General features: G+C 54.6%; 1 protein-coding gene across 2 annotated transcripts in view; it reads right to left on the reverse strand.

Annotated features, from left to right (window-relative positions):
• The window catches only part of ARRDC1 (arrestin domain containing 1), a 40,056-nt gene extending 26,868 nt beyond the window's left edge, over positions 1-13,188 (reverse strand). For both annotated transcript variants that reach the window (XM_054220964.1, XM_054220963.1), the window contains exon 1: positions 12,978-13,188. In XM_054220964.1, coding sequence (XP_054076939.1) covers positions 12,978-13,095 — 118 coding nt within the window. In that variant the 5' untranslated portion in view covers positions 13,096-13,188. The remainder of the gene's footprint in view (positions 1-12,977) is intronic.
• Positions 13,189-18,557: the final 5,369 nt, after the last annotated feature.

Genomic DNA, 18,557 nt, shown 5'->3' on the forward strand with positions numbered 1-18,557 from the left:
GGGGTGCCTGGCCCTGTGAATATGGGATGAGATGGACGGCAAAGCCACCCCATGTGTCTGCACTGACCGCACACAGCACAAGGGACCGGAGCACGCATTCGTAACGGGCTCAGAGGGTACCCAGGGACCGAGATACCCATCGCAAAACTTGTGCACAGCTGGATCCAGATAACAGGAGAGCAGAGGGAGTGAAAGTGCTGTGGGAGATGAGCGAGTCTGCATCAGGTATGTCTTCATTTCATGGAAACCAGGAAGTCAAAGCTCCCTTTTCTCATCCCTCTCCATCAGAGCCGCGGCAGGCAGCTATCACCACCTTTTAATTAGATTCCCTCAAGTTGCCATCTGCATGCATGGAGCTGCAGGGACCAAGAGTCTCCTGTGAGCTGGGAATGAGCCACCTCCCCTCTGTCCTTGCAAGCCACAAGGACCAAAAACAGCCCCAGGAGAAGGGGGTGATGGATCACCCCAAGCCCCAACCACTCCCCGACCGATCGCAGTGGGGACCTGCCCTTGACAGATCGCCTGCCGTGGCAGCAGGAGGCTACCTCAACACACAGTACCACAGCTGGTGGTTGAACCTCTGGGTTCAAGAGACAAAGAGCACAAGTTTTGGTATGCCCTGAGACATTCTGCCCCTGTAAAGCCCCTGCCCTGGACCTGGGTGAAGATGATGGGTTTGGGGGTTACCCACTCTCCCAGCAAAGCAGGACCAGATGGTGCTGGAAAGATGGAAAGCCTAGGAGTCAGCAAGAGCTGTAGACAGAGCAAGTTACTCTCAACCAGTCTGTAGAGACTGGGTAATTCCTAGAAAAGCTCCACAAAAAGTGGACACCGAGAAAGGCGAGGCCCCAAAAAGGAGCAGAATGAGGCTTTCGTACTGATGGCGTTTACACAGAAACGCAGAGGTACAACCCCAGACACAAAGGGCTCGCGTCCTCTAAGCAGGAAGGCTGGAAGCTCACAAGATACACTACTCCCCTGGCACCCAGCCCTCATGCACGAATATACTGAGACACTACTAATTAAACCAACAGCTCCTAATTAATTCTCAGCTGTCCCCATCCTTCTGGGTCTATCCTGTCAGTTCTTGAGACACAAATAGTCTTGGGCATTTCACAAGCCAGTGAGGCAAGAGCAGAGCTTACACTGAGCGCTGGAGGCAGCGGCGGGTTTGGCACGAGGTTAACGATTGTCTGGGGAGGTTTTTATCTTCTTCCTTCCCAAGAGCCCAGCAAAGGGGCAGGAAGGGGATTCGGCCTCTAGTGTAGAAGGATTTGTCTAAAAAAGTCGTTCAGACGGAAAGCATGAACTCAAACACAAGCCCATAGCCGGGCCCTAGGAAGTGACTTGTCTGGAGCTGACACTCCAGCTGAGTGTCGATGCTGCTGAGCTCGAGCAGCATCTCCCACACCACCAGCACCTCCAGCACTCGGAGGACTTGGCTGCTGCTCCCTGTGACCCAGGGGGACATCCCACCTCCCGCACCCTGCCAGCCCATCGCACAAGTCACACAGCTCTCTTCTCCAAGACTGCGGCAGGCTCCAAGCAAAATACAGTCGTTCCTACAGTTTGACCCATCTTTGTCCCTGCGGGCGATGCTCCTGCCACACACAAGCCCAGCTGGGGCTCAGGGCCACCCTGCAGCCCCCTGCACAGTGTCGTGAGCTTTAGCACCATTTCATCTCCAGAAGCGACCTCTGCTGCTCAGCCATTCCTCCCCCAGGCTGCCACTTGCCCTCTGTGCCCTGCAAGAGACTGAACCAGCCAAATCTCTCAGAGCAGTGGAAGGCACAGTCCCTCCCTTCCTGGCCCTGACCTTTTGGTGAGCTGATTTCCAGGACAGCAGAGCCAGCCCTGCAAGCCCAAGCTCAGCAAAACCCAACCTGAGGGCCAAGAAGGGCCTGTTCTCCCTGGCTGTAGCAACAGGGCTGTATTTACCTCCTGTCAGGCTAAGGCAGCAGGGCCCAGCTGGGTCTCCCACACAACCTGCAGGAAGCCCAGACTCACTCAATGCAGCCCCACGCTGCAAGAAAGCTGGACCAGCTCCCAAACACAGCCTGTAAAAACTCCATCGGTAGCAACAACGGGGGAGTGTCAGCTCTGCTACACGGGCAGAGCGACCCAGAACCATTATTTTGGCTACACATGAGTTATTTTAGCCAGAGTCCACCCCAGCACGAGAAGGGGCATGTCCATGCAGGTAGTATCAACACAACGAGGATGTCCTCACTCTAGCAAATGCAGAGGTGTGTGTGTACCTGTAGAAAAGCACAGCAGCAAATGTTCTCCAAGTCCTCTCCCAGGCAGGTCAACCCTCTCCCCTCTGCAAGCACTTTCTTCCGTCAGGTTGAAAGCAACAGGGAAACCTACATTTTCCAGCTCCTCCCCAAAATCAGGGGTCACCATATATCCCAAGGGAAGAAAGCAAACTCTTGGGCTCCTGTTTAGAACAAACTCCTGTTCAAACTGGAGGCTTTTCCTCCCTTGCAGAGCTGACAGGCTTATTTATAGCATCACAGTGTTTTATCAGCACGCTGGCTGCCCTAGGAGGAAAGGGGTCATCTCGAACATCTGGAACAAAATCCCTGGTTGATCACATTTAACAAGCCTGTCTGTGCACACGTTGGGCTGCGGGTGGAAAAAACTCACCGGCGAACAAGGCCACACAGGCTGCGGGAGGGGGACGGCCACATGCCACAAAGTTTGTGCGTTGGATCTGCCAGTTCTGCTGCCAAAGGCAACCGCAGCTCCTTGGCGACAGGCACGAAACGCCGCAGCATCCGCAGGCAGGACCCCAGTGATGGGCTGCACCCCATCCAGCCCTTCACCCCGATCCCTGCCACGCTGCTGCTGCCACAACCAGAATCACGGAAAGGACTCCTCCAGCATTTCCTTTCTCCAGAACTGACTCTTGCAAAAAAAAGGACAAGTTATTTTGTTTTGAAGCTTCAGGTTGATGTAGGTCCCAGTCACCCAAACAGCCTGGGAAGAGAGCTGGGGAGGAATGGGGTCACTCTGCCTTGAGAGCCCGTAAGGGCAGAGGTGGTTGGACCATAACGGTCGGGCAGCACAGGGTTTGTGCAATGGGTCTGGCAGGGGTGTACAGCCACAGAACCATCGCTCCGCTTGCCGTGCCACCTACCCCAGCCTCCCCACTGGAGGAACTGGAGGCAGGCTGCCAACCAACACACCCACGGGCTTCCTGCAGCAACAGTCCAGGCTGGGCCCCTTGATGATGGCTATAGAGACACGGGGAAGGAGAAAGTTGTACCTCGAACCAGTGTTGGGAGCCCAAACTCTTGCTCCATCCTAAACAGGTGACATGACCCAGCAGAACCACTCCATACAACGCGTGCTGCCACACAGAGGGCAGGGGTCGGCGACGCCAGCCCTCGGGTCCTCTTTCAAGGAGAGCAACCAAGCACCACCATAGCGTGCTGAGGGACCAGCCTCTTCCTCCCAAGCCAGGATGGCAGACGCAGACAGCCCTGAGCGCTGGGAACAGCCAGATCAGACAGCAGTACAGGAGGCACTGAGGGAAGCTAAGTGTTTGGCAGGGAGCGACAGATCTCACAGCTCACTATGAAAATTTCCATGCCAGCCACCCACCGCAGCCGCACTGCCAGCATTCACAGCCTCCTCTCCTAATATCCATCTCTCGGAGTATCAGAGGGGAAATGCAAAGAGGCTGCAGAGGAGCAGAAGGCTGGAGGAGATAGTGGCAGCATTTCACGTGGATCTTCAACCGCTCTGGTGTGTGAAGCCAACTTTCAGTCTCAAGAAACTTATTTCCTTTCCACTTCTCTGGACAGAAATTCAGAAGAACGGACTGACCTGTTGGGAGACTGGTGTGCCTGCCCTCCTTCCAGAGCAATGCTGGAGACACACTTCCCATCAGGCTGCACTTTTACTGGGATGGGACAAAGCTCCAGGCAGGGCCTGCAGCAAATCTCACACTAAGAGCAGCTCAGCGTCTTACCCTACAGATCCTTGCAAGTAACACAACCTCTGCCACCACCTGTGCTCTCTCTTCCTCATCCTCCTTTGGGCACAGAGCTCAGCACAGCTCGGTATAGCCCAGCTCCTCAACTCACCCTCGCCTCGCTGCCCAGAGCCGGTACACCCAGCCCTGCAGGGCTGAGGGCTGCCTACCGACACCGGCACCTCTGAGTGGCAGATGCTGCCAGGTTGGTGCAGAAACACCTCGCGTTTAGGATCACAGTGAGGTCCAAGCAATTTACTCATGATCTCCTGAACAAGGCAGGTCCTAATTTACTGTCATCTTTCTCCAGGGACCTAGGCAACTTAAACTTGCTTTTTTGAGCCTTGGACAACCTCAATTTAAGCAAACTGTGCTCTTCAAAGCCAAACAAGGCTGTACCTATATAGGCAGCCAGAGCATCTTAATCTTTAGTGTTTGGCCCCTAGAAGAGCCCTGTGCGAGGGGAATGCAAGTCCCCAACGTGCAGCCAGACAAGTGGAGGAGAGCCAGCAGCAAGCCCCAGCTCACAGGAATGCTGACAGGCACCAGGACCTGCCAGCTCTCAACACTTCATCCAGCCAGGGACCACAACCACCCTTCCTCGGGCTGAGCAGCACCGAAAGAGAAGAGAGGAACCTCTTTTTTAATAGCTTGCCCAAACTGAAATAGGTTTCCACCCAGCACTTAGCACTACTTTAGGCCAAAGCAGTTAAGATATTCTGGTACACTTGACTTGGCTGTCTAAAAAAGGAAGAACTGGGCAAGAAACCCCACCGCAGTCTACCACACAGCACTGCAGGTCCCAGAAGGCATTTGCTGGGTGCTTTAAGATCAGTCAGATCTACGCTGTAACTAACTCCCCCTTTAAACTCATTGACAAACTCTTTCCCAGCAAGTGCAAAGCCACACACCTTCTCCCACCTCGCTGGCAGAACAAGCTGGCGATTCTCCTGACACAAGAAGCAGCCAGGGAGGCTCAGCTCTCTAATGTCCTGGGAACACACCTCTGTTTGCGACCACCGACAGCTCTTCCCACACCCCGGAGTTCTCTGTTCTTCCCACACCCCGGAGCAGGTTTAACAAGCTCTCCCCCTAGACAGCTCCTCTGCCCCCTGCCGCAGCAGCATCACCCCTCCACGCTGGGTGCAAAAGCCAGTGCAGGCAGATAAACAGCCGACTGATCAGGTTTCTCTACTTCCCACAAAGAGGTTGATTCACCAGAGCCTACTCCCTTTTCAGACTCTTTCTAAATAAAGGCTTCAAAGAGTTCTGGAAATTCATGCTTAACAGGCTTACTGTAATGCCAGAGCGCAAGGGCTCCTGTGGGCCAGACTCTGCTGCGGGACTGAGTCACGCTCATTTTCTTCTGAGACTCTCAGATACACTTGTCTAGGAGTTAAGGCTCGAACAAGTCCTGTTGGCTGATGCTCATTTTGGCAGATCCTCGCTGCTACCCAAAACATGGCCTGACACAGGTCGCCTGGTATTCTCAGCAACGGCCAGCCCTGCAGATGCAATGCAGGCACTCAGGAGAGGAGGTGATGCTCCTCCATCCCTTCCTGGGGCTCCACGGATGCTCCTGGGCATGAACTCCTGAGTGCTCAGCGAGGAGCACCCACAAAGTCAGCTCAGCACCTCAACAACCAGAAAAAGGCCTGTTTGAGGCTGGACACCCCCCCCACCACAAGCACCTGGGGCCGAAAGGATTCAGCACAGACAGTATTGCCATAACCAGGCATCCTGAGAGAGCTTCTGTTTCCAAGGCACTGAGAAGGATTAAAGCAGCAAGTTCAGGACTGCTCAGCCATCCTGGAAACAACAGTTTTGGCCTGAGGGGTTGGAGCCTGCGTACCAGGAGAGAAGAGTACGGGGGACAAGCAACCGTGTGTAACTCTGCACTAAGGCTCGTCCACCCTGCCACTGCGCCCCAGGCACTGAACTCACAAGTCAGCAGCTACAATTTGCTGAGACACCTCCAAGTGATTTAGCACTGCTGCAGCTCCCCGGCACGAGCCCGGGGCCAGCTCACCTCCTCCTAAGCAGGGGAGGTTTCAAGTGCCTTTTCCTGAAAAGTCTTCTTTATAAGCAGTTAAGCAACCCTGCATTCCTCCTCATTCCGCCCAGGTACCAGCGCAGGCAGGTTCTCCGGTGGGGAGGCAGGAAGGTGCAGCGTGGGATGGCGCGATGGGAAACCCCTCACCTGCTCCCTGCTGAAGATTTCACACGCCACAGCGAGCTCTCGAGCATTGCTTTCACACGTCTCGGTTGTCAAGAAATCCCCCTCCCCCAGCATCTTCAGAGAAAGCAGCCAGAATCCACTTCATTGTGCATAAGAGCTGCTCCTATGATTTTCTTTCATGCCATTCAATGCAAGCAGCTGGATTCTCTATTTATAGCATGATCATCAGTTTGGAAAAACGACTTGTGTTCTTGTTATTATCACAGCACAAGATACATAACAAATCATTGCTATGCTAGGAGTACTACAAGTTGGTAAGTCCTCACGGTCAGCCTGGACACCTGCAGAGGTCCAAGCAGACAGAAAACAGAGCATTCCGGGCTGAGAGCAAAACCCCTGGACCTGACGTTCAGTCCCATGCTGACACACCCCATCCAGAAGGCACCAAATGATACCCATATACTGAGCTCTCCTCCCTAGAGATGTCGCCTTCCGAGCCAGTTTTCTTCAAGTCTTATTGCAAGGTGCATTTGGGATTCAGGCAGGTGCGTTCAGGAGGGATGGACACCAAGCTGCTGCAGCACTGTTACCTCTGGCGTGAGCTGCTGGAGCCAGAACGACCGAGAGCACGGTTCCATCAGCAAGAACAAAGGGTTGGAAGTCATAAGCATTAGCGCTCCAGAAATGATTCATGCTTCTTGGAAACAGCCTTTTCGCTACGGATATCTGATAATTAAGATTAAAGGTGCTGAAAGGTCAGGGTGTTTTTACACTAGGTCTCTCAATAATTCCAGACTGGCACTAGTTTGCCATCCCCACCTTGTCAAGGGGGTCAAAAGCAGCATCCATCCTTACCTCAGGACACCCCCATATCCTCTCCACCGCTATCATCCAGCATCTCAGGGTCCTGAAACACCCACGGAAGTTTGCTGAAGCCATTCAAATTCAACCACATGGCACTGACCACCCTTCTGAACGCAGTACCTGATGCTGGACAAAGCAGTACCTAGCCACAGAGAAGCCCTTTCTGGTGAAAAGCCTCTATTCACCGCAAAACACCCAGCTCACGCTTGACTCTGTCACCCCATCAGCTAATTTTAATTGACGCAAGAGAGATGGGGGATGTGGAGTTGCTGTTTAAAAGCCATGACAAGGAGGCAGAAGCCTGCGTATCTTTGTGGCCTGAAGCCATTTCACCTCCCCTTTCAGGTCCTAAACATGACGCAGGGACTGAGAGCACACGCAGGCACAACCAAGCACAAGACAAAAATCCACTGACCGGCAGCAGTCTGGTCCTTTGCTCGTTTTCTCCTCTCCTAAGCACTTTGCACTTCCACAACAGAGATCTGAAGAGTGACAGATTTTAAGAGCAGCATAAAGAGGTAATTAACTTCCACGGCAATTCCCATCGCCAGACTTCAGAGGTCACAACAGTAGCCTAAAGGCTGTACCTTGAATATCTCGGCAATCAGCCCTCAAGAAAAGAGGCACCAAACCAAACCCCAGCCCCTGGTGTGCTTGCCAGACTGTTTCAGGAGCATCTGCCGTGAGCAGGAGGAGGAAAGAATTGCCCCAATGCCTGGAAGAGCACCTTCCTCTATGCTTTGGCACAGGTCGGGTTTGCAGCAGCCTTGCAGCACCATCCAACCACCATTTGCCCTTCTTCTCTTGGAAGAGTCCAAACATGCCCTTCTCTAGACGGCCGAGGATGGTCTGCATGTCCGTCCTACTCTTCCCGGCTGTGAGAGCCTCTAGCAAGACTTTGCCAAGTCAAGTGGCAGCTATGTGGCTTCTACAGACTTACTTCCTCCTCAAGGATGACTTTCAGGAACAGGTATTCCACAACACGCTATGAGCAGAGCATGCCCATCCATGCACCCACACCTCCCTTGGCAGAGGGGCCGGCCAGAGCCACCACCCTCCCCCTCACCCAAACCTGCCTGCGGGGCCACGCTGAGGATGGGGAGCCGCCTCCGGAGGACAGGGATGTAAACGCACAGATTCCTTGCTTCCAGCCAGGGAGCCTCCCTGCTGCCTACCTGACTCCAGCCCTGAAAGATAAGCTGCATCTCTGCCAGCTCAGCGTCGCTCCAGGGAAGGAATAAGCACTCACACCCCCTTTGTCACACTTGGAAGAAAAACAGACAGACAGAACTCCGCTCCACTTGTTCTCCCATTTTGTTAAACAAGAGCGGGGAGGCCACAGCATGTCTCCTCGCCAAGGAAAAGTGGCAAACAGAGTTTTTCAGATGAGCACAAGTGGTGCACGGGCGGGGGGAGCAGCGCAGAGAGGCATACACTGCAGCGATGAGACACAAAACAATCTCGTGATTAGTTATTGACTCGAGAGGAGTTGCAGCTCTAGCAGCAAGCCAGCCAGGAGAGCAAAAATCCCTCTTTTGTTCCACAGCCTCAGACAGACTTGGCCACACAGCTCCCTGCTGTCTCACTCCAGACAATGAGAAAAGAAAGTTAATCCACTTCCCCTATGGCAGGAGCCATCCAGCCTGCCGGAGCGATGCTGCAGAGCAATACATGAGCATTCCTGCGCATCAGTGCCAGTCCTGGCACCCACCGCCATGAGTGGATGCCAGACGGCTCAAGGACCTCACCGGGCACTGCCGGTACCGCCAGGGACAGTGACAGCGTTGGATCCGCTCCTGCCTTCCAAACTCAGCGGGTGTGGGGGTGCACTGCAGGCACTGCGCTCTCTTGCCACGCTGCACCCTGAAGCAGAGACCAGCCGTGGGGTCTCTCCCACCCCAATGGTTTATAGGTGACACATGCTGCCAAGCACAGAAATCTCAAATCTACCTTTACAGAAGACAGACTTCCACCTCGGGATAGAGCAAGCTTCAGACAGCTAACCAGGGACAGAACCCAACCTTTCAACATCACTTTCCTAAGCAGCCCGCAGCCCTTCTGCAGGAACACCATCTTCCTCTGTTTCAGAGGTCAAGTGATGCAGAGGATCGTGGCCCACACAGTGTCACCTCTTTTGCCCAGGAAGGACACATCAGAACCACCTTACACGTTAGCCAAACCCAAGCTTCTTCCCACTGCCCTCCTAGGGAAACAGAAGTCATCTTTTAGTTTGGACATATGACTTGGGATTTGAATGACCTGCTTTTCAACCCCCTTCTTCACCACAGCTTTCTCAGTTCTCTATAGGAGAAGTAAGAATATGTACTGCATTTAAGATTAGAGAAGGAAATCGTTATTTCTGCTCTGCAGAAATGGAAATTATGTACCTGTGTACTTCTAGAGCATGAACAGACGTAGGTACTTGTGTCTGGAGCTTTGTAGTTCGAGGGTGTGAATTTAAAGTCAAGTCATCACTGAATAAACCTGGACAGCTAAATAATAGAGTGGAGAATAGCAAAGTGCTGAAATCCGCTCCAGAAAGCACTTGCAGTTTCTCTACTCCTAGTGACCTGGGAGAGAGGGCTGTTATTTTAGCATTACACTTCTGCCTGCGAGAAGCCTCGCTAAATGGCAGGCGGCAGGACCAAAATAATCTGCACGGCCCCTGGAAGCCGCTGAGTTGAGAGGAAAGTACTCCAGCACCCCCGAGCAGCACAAGCCTTTGTTCCAGCACGCTCCTGCCAGCGACCGGGGCTGCCTGCCCTGCTCTCCACGAACTTATTTCCCTCCTCCCTCCCCCCAAATTAACTCCATCTCCAGCTGTCCCAGCGCCAGCTTCCTGTTAAGATTAATTATTCTTTGTACGCTCGTGTTTGATGATTTACCCAGCAAGCCAGGCACAATGATTAGGAATTCTGCACTCCCATCAGCGCTCTCCCCGGAGGCTCAGAAGTTTTCAGGAAAGGACCTTCAGCCTGGGGTAGCCACGGGGAGAAGTGTGCCTCCCCAGAAGGTCTGCCTGCGTCACCAAGGGCCAGTTGTCATTTATGACGGTCACCAAAGGCCAGGCATCATTTGTGACACTCGGTCAGCTGAAGAAGATGTGCTGCTGAACAGCCATGACTGCTAATCAGCAGGGCTGGCACAGAAGACAGCGTAGGTGGGAGCATTTATGATCCCGAAAGGTGTGTCTGCAGTTACGCTTTCCTATGACCCAAGATTTCTGGCACGTTTAGCAAGGCAGAACGAGCTTTGTTTGTTTGTATTGTCCACTTTTCAGAAGGTACAATTTCCAAGAGCTGCTGTGTGAAGTAGTCATCTACAGGCTTGTCTGCACGTGTGATCTCCCAAACCACAACAGGGAGAAGCCACCGCACCAGAACTGGTCCGGCTCAGGAAATGGAAAGCACCAGGCCTCCGTGCTGTGGGCCAGACTGCAACGGGCGAGGACTTCGTGTCTGCTCCTGGGAGCTGTTTATTAGTCTGAAAAGCCACTGCTGGTCACAGAAGGTGCAGGTGTATATACTGTATAAGACAAGTTGATGCCACCCACCTCTCCCCACACCCCAGCAGAAAGCCATAGCATCTCGGAGGTTGTACGATTCCTCTGCTGCCGAGCCCGTGGAGCTCAACAGGGCTGACTAGTCCCTTTAAGACCTCTTTCCAGCAAGTAGTTGCCTGCTGTAACACCAAGAAAGATGTTTCAGCAGCTACCAAGCTGCCTCTGAGGGCGAGACACTTCCTTCAGCCACAAGGAAGGAGCCCATCGGAGGGATCCCCTCCCAACATGGAGGGTTTAAACACCAGAGACCATAAGATACAGGGCAGCAGAGAGGACACACAGCAAAGAGTCACCTTGCGCTCTGTAGCTGTTGGTGTCACATCCCAACGTGACTTATTTGGGCAGTTCGGACACCAGTTACGGAAAGTGTCTGCCCCAGCCAGTGAAGCCAATTTGCAGGGACCTCAGCCCAAAACAGCTGCTCAGGTCACTTCTGCACAGAAGCACAACAGCCACAAACAACCCACCTCAGATTTTGGCTTGATGCTTCTGCCAGTTCTCCCTAGAGATCTAGAAGCTGCCCCAGCTTCTCACCAAAATCCCTACATTTGCATCAAACACCAGAGAGCAAAACCCCTCCTGGCTACAGGACCAATACTTACATCTGACCCCAAAGTTTCAGAGTCAAAGCAATAAGGAAGCAGAAAGAATGTCCAGAACAAAGAGACACCCTCCTCCTTCCCCACAACAACCAGTTGCAGCACACCGGGAAGCAAAGGAGATCTGGCGTAGAGGAGAACCTAGCAGCTCTTCTCCAAGATGGGAGCTGTGCAGGCAGCAGCGAGGTGTAACCATGGCCAGCCCCAGCCAGCTGGGCAACACAAGGGCCAGCACAACTGAGACCTCCAAGGCCAAACGCGCTCGTATCACCCAAGAGGCACCTTCAGGAACAGGGGTGGAAGTCAACACGATGGGCTGAGGGTGGAACTCAGCCACACTTCGTTAAGAACGTTTTTGCTGGAAGAAGTACGGCTGCGAGTACCCTCCAAAGAGATGAACGCTGGATGCACAACTGTTTTGCTCTGACAGGAGTTAAACAGGCTACAAGTCTGTGCTTGTCCTAGATATTTTTTTTCCTGAGGAAGCTTCCAAAAAGCTGTTGCAGACAACTGGGAGAGGTGCTTGCAAAAGCAAGACATAGGCAAGCACAGGCACCATCTCCCAGGCTGATGTCTCTGTTTCTGAGGCTTTACAGTCTATATTCTTTGGTCTTTTTTCCCCCCAATAATTTGTTATAAAGGAAGAAGCATGCACACAGGAGAAGCAAGACAACCTCAGGGAAAACAGCACATCAGTTTGCCTTTCCACGGCACTGAGCACAAAACTAACTTGTAAACGCAAATGACTTCTCTAGGGTGGGGGAGCAAGTTCCCAGTTTGGAAGATCTAAACCGAGCAGCTCGATTTCCCCGAGTCCATCCCCATCCCTCCACCCTGAAGGACTGCGCCCGCCACCAACATGGCCTGGGTCTCCCTGGGAGTAACAGCCACCCACATGCCCCGATACCCCCCGCACCACGAACGCACGGAAACCCCCAGTGCCTGCCCCGTGGGCAGGTACTCTCCCTGCACACACAGGACCACGCGCTCAGCCTGGACCTCTCCCAAAATGGTACTTCCACGACCCAAAACATTCAAGTTCATTCAAGACGTTACGAAACGGTTGCTCGCTGTGGTCCGTGCTTGCAAATGGGCGGGTACCCCTCTTGCTGGGGCAGGGGCAGCCGCCAAGCGGGGACACCCCATCGCCCACCTCCTCCCAGCGCCCTGCTATAAAAAATACACATTTCGGCACCCCAGCAGACACAGGAGCACCAGCGCCCGGCGTTCAGGGGCCACCGCCACAGCGATGCCGGCAGCCCAGGGAAGCCACAGGGCTGTGGGAAAGGCTGGACGCGGGGACCAGGCTCCTCCGGCTAGCCCAATGTCACCACGCCAGGGACCCACCAGCTTCGGAGGCTCCTGTGAAACAAGCCTGTGCTGGACTCTCTTTTGGGGGGCGGAGGGGGGGGTGGTTTTGGGTTGTGGGGGTTTTTTTTGTGTTTTTTATGAGATGGGAGGAAAAAGTAAGAGGAAGCAGAGGAGGAAATAATTCAGCAGGTTACTCCTGTCCTGGCAGGACGAGGAGAAGCGAGGTGCAAGCCCCCAAGGCCCCGGTCCCCAGCGCCGGGGGAAGCAGGGGGGAACCCGTCTCCTCCCCGCGCCCCCCCTCCGCCCCGGCACCAGCTCCACGGACCCCCACAGCCCCCCCCGGCCCCCGGGGCACCCGCACCGCCCTGGGGCCCCGCGGACGGCGGGTGCCCGGCCCGACCCCCCCTGGCCCCGCCGCCCGGGGGAGGCGGGCAGGGGGCACCGCCGTGCCGGGAGGCGGCGGGCAGGCCGCGCGCTCACCTCGGTATTGCAGCGAGCCCGAGAGGCGCACGGTGACGGTGCCGGCCAGCGGCTCTCCGGGGCTGTAGACGACGCGGCTCTCGCCCAGGCGGATCTCGAAGAGCTGCACCTTCCCCATGGCCGCGCCGTCCCCACCGGCCCGGCCCGCTCCGCCGGCAGCGCTACCTGCCGCCCCGCTCAGCGCCGAGCCGCGCCGGCCCGCGACGTCCCTGCCCCGGCGGGGCCGGCTCCGCCCCGCCCCGCCTCCTCCCGCCCCGGCCCGGCCGCGCCGTGGGGCCGGGGCGGGCCCGGGCAGCTGGTGGGGCGGGGCTGGGAGGGAAGGAGCCGGTTGTGGGTCCAGGTTGTGCTGTGGGGGAAGGAGGCGGTTGTGGGGCCAGGCTGCGAGGGAAAGAGCCGGTTGTGGAACCGGGCTCTGAGGGAAGGAGCCCGTTGTGGGTCCTTCGTGTGAGGGAAGGAGCCAGTTGTGGGGCTGGGTTGTGAGGGATGGGGTAACTGGTGGGGTTGGGCTGTGCTGCGAAGGAAGGGGCAGGTTGTGGGTCCAGGCTGTGAGGGAAGGAGCCGGTTGTGGGGCTGAGCTGTGGGGGAAGGAGCCGGGTGTGGGGCCTAGCTGTGATGGAAGGAGCTGGCTGCCCCAGCATGGGGCCATCTTGCCTCCTGGTGCTCCCTGCTCCCTCTAATCTGATCTCCTCCCTGTAATTCTCCCGGCCCAGCTGTCACCTCTCCCCCCTCCTATTTTTATAACCCCAATCGCTTTAAGAGTCCAGCGAGAGGCAAATACAGGGGGCCTGATGGCTGCCTGGGAGCAGGGCTGGGGGGTAAATGACAGCCCCGTGCTCTCTGCAGATCAGCGGGGTGAAGGTGTCTGACCCGCCTGGGATGTCCTGGGGGACGAGCAGCGGGCTTCCCTCCATCACACTTTCCATGTCCCCCCTCAGCACTGTGTGACCGAACAAAAAACGTGTGTAAAACCCACGCCAAACACAGTGCTGGGGAGAGGCACCTCCTGGCGAGGCCTCCCGGCTGCATACACAGGCAGAATGAATAAATACAAACTGAGCTGTTTATCTGTAGAGCACACCCAGCCCGGACCCGGCCGGACAGACAGACGTCCACCCACGGACCTGTAGTGACACCAGCCCAGGCACACGGGGCTGCAGGACCCTCCGCGTCGCAATATAAACCCCCTCATAAAGCACCAAAGGAGTTGTATTTTGGTGTATTCGCAGCGCACAGGGCGCCTGCTGGGAAGCTCTTACAGGCCCTCCCTCCTCCCGCGTTTAAAAGCTACCTCTTATTTTTCCAGCCTGCGTGTAGTCACAGGCAACGTACGCCCCTGTGGTCCTGTGCCAAGGCTTTCAGCAGCTCATCTCCTCCCGCGGGGCGTACCCTGGGATGCATCCGCACACCACTCTCCTTGTGCTGCCCTTAGCTTTTGTTTTGCCAGGCTACGCACGCTGCTTTTCTCATCTCTTTTTTTGTAAGACGAGCCTGCAGCCTCTTTCTTCAGCCTCTGCAGCCCCTGTTTAGCTCTGGCAGCAAAACCAAATAAACCAGGGAAGGGGGCAAAAGCACCCTGTGCTACAGCAGATTTTACTGAACCCCTTTCCCTATGGAAAGTGACTGAAGACTCAGGGCTTCGTGCACCATTGGGGCCACCCCATTGCTGGGGCAGCACCGGCACCCTCACCCCGGAGGGACACAGCCCACAAAACAACCCAGTGCGAAAAAAAAAACAACCCTTCACCCAAACCAAGCCCCACACGCTGCGGCGCAGCTCTCCTGACGCACAGAGATTTATGCGCCTTCTTTGCAGAAAAGTTAATTTTAAGCACGGTGAAGTTGCTCGCCCAAGGTCACAACGTGAATAAAAGCGATTCCTGCGCCAGGACCTGAACAAAGGCTCCTGGGCTCCAGCCACGGCTCTGCTCGCTGTGGCACAGCTAGAGTACTGCAAGAGCAGCGCCCTGCGCTGAGACACAAGTACAGGAGCCCTTCTCATGACATGGCTGGCAGCGATGCCACGACATTAATCTATCCTCCAGACCGCAGCCGCGTCGTGCGTAGCAATTTCTAAGATATAACTAGGTGGGTATAATCCAATGTATTTGATGCCAGCGGCGTCAGGGTACCTGCTGCTCCCGTACGTGGCCCTGTGGTGCTGGGTTCAGGAGGGTTTTACTCACTGGAGTCAAATGTGTATGTGCATTCCTGCCTCCCTGCTCACCTGCGTGTGCCCCGGAGTCACCCCTGTTATCTAATTGCGTGAGGAGTCACCGGCACTGAAAATCAGAGCAGGTAAAAAAAAAAAAAAAAAAAAAAAGAAAAGCGCTAAGGATGTTTGGTAAACTGTAAAAGATTTACTTCCCTGCTATTTTTGACTATTGTTTTGCTTTAAAAAAGTTGTTTTGAAGGTTTGTTGTGGTGGTGGGAAAGCTCACTTCCTCCGGGTTCTGTCTGCTCTCCCTTCCTCCTTTCTCCCTTATTAAAAGGGAAATTTATAAAAGAGAGAAAAGAAAACCAAATGTCAGCCTCGGTTTTAGAGTAAAATTTTCCTTTCAGATGTCAAGTTCCCCTAGCTTCAAGGAAAACGAAAATTATTGACAAAGAACATTCAGAAAGTTATCTAAAAAACCCATTTATTGATAAAACACCTGAGCCGTGCTCTGCCCGTGGCACAGATGAGCTTTGACCACGGGCCCTGGGAGAGTGGCTGTGAGTGCTCTCACGTGTGGGCAAAGTGTGCCCACGAAGGGATCAGCTGCTGCTGCAGGTCTTGTACCACCTATGTAAGTGTGGTTATATGTATGCAAAAGACTTCATGATTAAGTCATAGGCATTGTCTTGTGACTTAAATCTGTTCCTCTTTTGGTATTCCAGATGTTGCCCTGCAGCTGTGCCTGGTGACACAGAGGAGGTCCAGCCCCACCCGACTGTGCCTCAGTTTCCCCTGCACTGGATGCCCCAGCTCACGCAGTGGGGCTAAGCGGAGCGAGGGACCCTGGAGTCCTCCGGGAGGGGCACCGCGGAAATGCCTGAGAATACCTGAGCGGTGACTGATACAAGATTTAATGATGTGAACACTTCTGGGTGAGGCAGTGGCACGTTACCCCTGGGGCAATTTGTAGTTTGCAAGGTCATTTCCCCTCCCGCTCTGTCGCTTTGGGGTACGGGGGTGCTGGGGAGATGGGCCAGCCTCGCAGGGCGCTGCCTGGCCTCCCCTGCTTTCTAACCCCTCTGTTACAAGGAAATAAGGAATCTTTCTCTCAATGCTCAAGTTTTCTCACTTTTGCTTTTCCAACCTCTCCCCCGTCCGACTGAGGGGAGCGAGCGAGTGCCTTGGTGGGCGCTTTGCTGCTGGCTGGGTCAGCCCACAGCCCCCTGTAAGAGATAAAGCAGCAGAGCAGCACGGCCAAGGAAGGTGGCCGTTAGGTTTCTTAAGCTTCCCTCGGACTAAAATATACCCATGTGAACATCAAGCCCATAGAGTGCTCACTGCTGGTGTAGCTATGCTATATGCACCACTGATAACTATTCTATACACCTATGTATGTATATAAAATACATAATACTGATATATTTATATTACACTTACATTTATTACCTTTCCAAATCACTTCCCTGCTTTGCTCAGTACGTCACCGCTTCTCAGCTGATTCCCTGGCCAGTCAACCACGTCATCTGATACCAACAGCAACAACAATTACTCATTTGTTCTGAGCTGACACCTTTCACCAGCTCACAGGTACCCGGCATTATTCAGCCACACCTTCCCGCACACCTGCCCTCTCCTCGCAGGAGGCCACAGCCAAGGTCCCCCCTCTCCCTTCTCTGGGTTCACAGGCTTGGCTGTGGGCCAGCAAAGCAGCTTCCCCAAGGTCTCACGGTAGCTTTGGAGCTAAATATCCCACTGTTGCCGCACGAAGCTCTGGGATTTTGATGTCCCAGGGCTCTGCAGCAGCTCCCTGCTGCTCCCGGAACTGCAGCTCCCTGATACACCCCACACCTGCACCAAGCCTCCTAGATGCGAGGGCCACTAGCCCCACCGCAGCCCCACTGCTGGGGCTAGTGAAAAGAGAGCAGCAAGTCATCAGGAGCAGCCCACACGGAGCTGGTGGCACCACTGCTCCGGGGCTCTGTGAACAGCCGGGCAGCAGCTTTAGGCTCCATCCCACGGGTGCTTCATGTCCCTGTGCTGAGACAGTGTCCCAGGCCTCATTCAAGAAAAAAATATATCTAAGGGGCTGTAACAGCATAATAAATGTCACCCACTCACCCTCATACCGTGTGCCTGATCACAGAATAGTTTGGCTGAGATAACTCCACCAGAGAGATGAGACTGCCCTTCACCAAGGGACACAAAACCGTGCCATGTCCCTTGGCAGTTTGCTTTTGCTGCTAACGCGCACGCCTGCTTTTTAGTCCAGCTTTGGCAGCCTTCAGCTGCTGGGTCTTGTTCTGTCTTTCTCTGACATTAAAGAGTCCTTTAGTGCTGAGTAATTTCTCCTTCTGGTGGCACTTACACACCAAAATCAAGACGCCTCTCAATTTCCTTGATAAACTGAGCAATTTGAGCTCTTCAAGTCTCTCCCTGTAAAGCGTTTTCTTGGTGTTATTGTGCTGGCTTGTGTCTACGCAAGCCCACGTACTGGCATTTGTGTGTCGATGGAAAACTGTGGAGCAGCCTCCCACCTACGGACACGTGCACACGCAGGAGTCGATGTGTTAGAGTTTTTCTGTCCCCAAATGCACACAGAGGTATGTGCAAATGCTTTAGCTCACATCCCAAGGGACCAGATGAGCACCCCTGGCTGCTCCTGACCCGTGCTTCTCCCCCATACATTAACCCTCACCCCTGGGGGAGGAGGCCAGGCTCAGGGCCATCCCTCCTAACCCAGCTCCTCCCTTTTAATCTTCCCCCCAAGCCACGGAGAACAGCGAGGGCAGGGAGAGCGAGGCCCTGTCTGAGCCGATGCAGTCCCGTGATCCAGCTGGCACCCATCCCCTTCAGTGGGTGCTATTGCTTTAATTAGTTAATGCCCAGCCAGCACCTGGCCACCCTCACTAGAAAATCCTTAGAGAGAGGTGAGGTGTTAATTACTATCATTATAATTCTAATCACTCTGCCTGCATTTCAGATCTCCTCCTTTGCTGGAAGAGCCTCTGTTGCTGAGCAAGAGTGGAACTGGGGCGGAGGATCAGGTGGTGGGACCCCTGGCCTCCCTTCCCCACGGGGGTCAGCATCCCCCGAGGCAGAGCAGGGACAGCAGTTGGTTTGGGACACCTGCGGGCTCTGGGGGCAGGAAGGTTCACTCACTCTCCCTCAGTGATCCCAGCGGGATCTCGCCTGAGGAAAGGGCCAAAGTGAAACGAAGGGCTGGACTCTCATACCCCCAGCACCATGCACTATTTTGCATTTCTCCCTCGCTGTAAAACTCCGTGTATTCGGGCACGGGTTGCCACAATGCCAGGGAAAGGCATCAGTGGCCATTTAACACGTATGATGATGTCAAGGCTCATAGAGACCCCAGGAGGTCTTCATCAGGGAAACGCTGTGCTGTGGTCCCAGGTATCTGCTGTCCC

This window comes from Rissa tridactyla, chromosome 14, assembly GCF_028500815.1.
Source record: "Rissa tridactyla isolate bRisTri1 chromosome 14, bRisTri1.patW.cur.20221130, whole genome shotgun sequence".
NCBI lineage: Eukaryota > Metazoa > Chordata > Aves > Charadriiformes > Laridae > Rissa > Rissa tridactyla.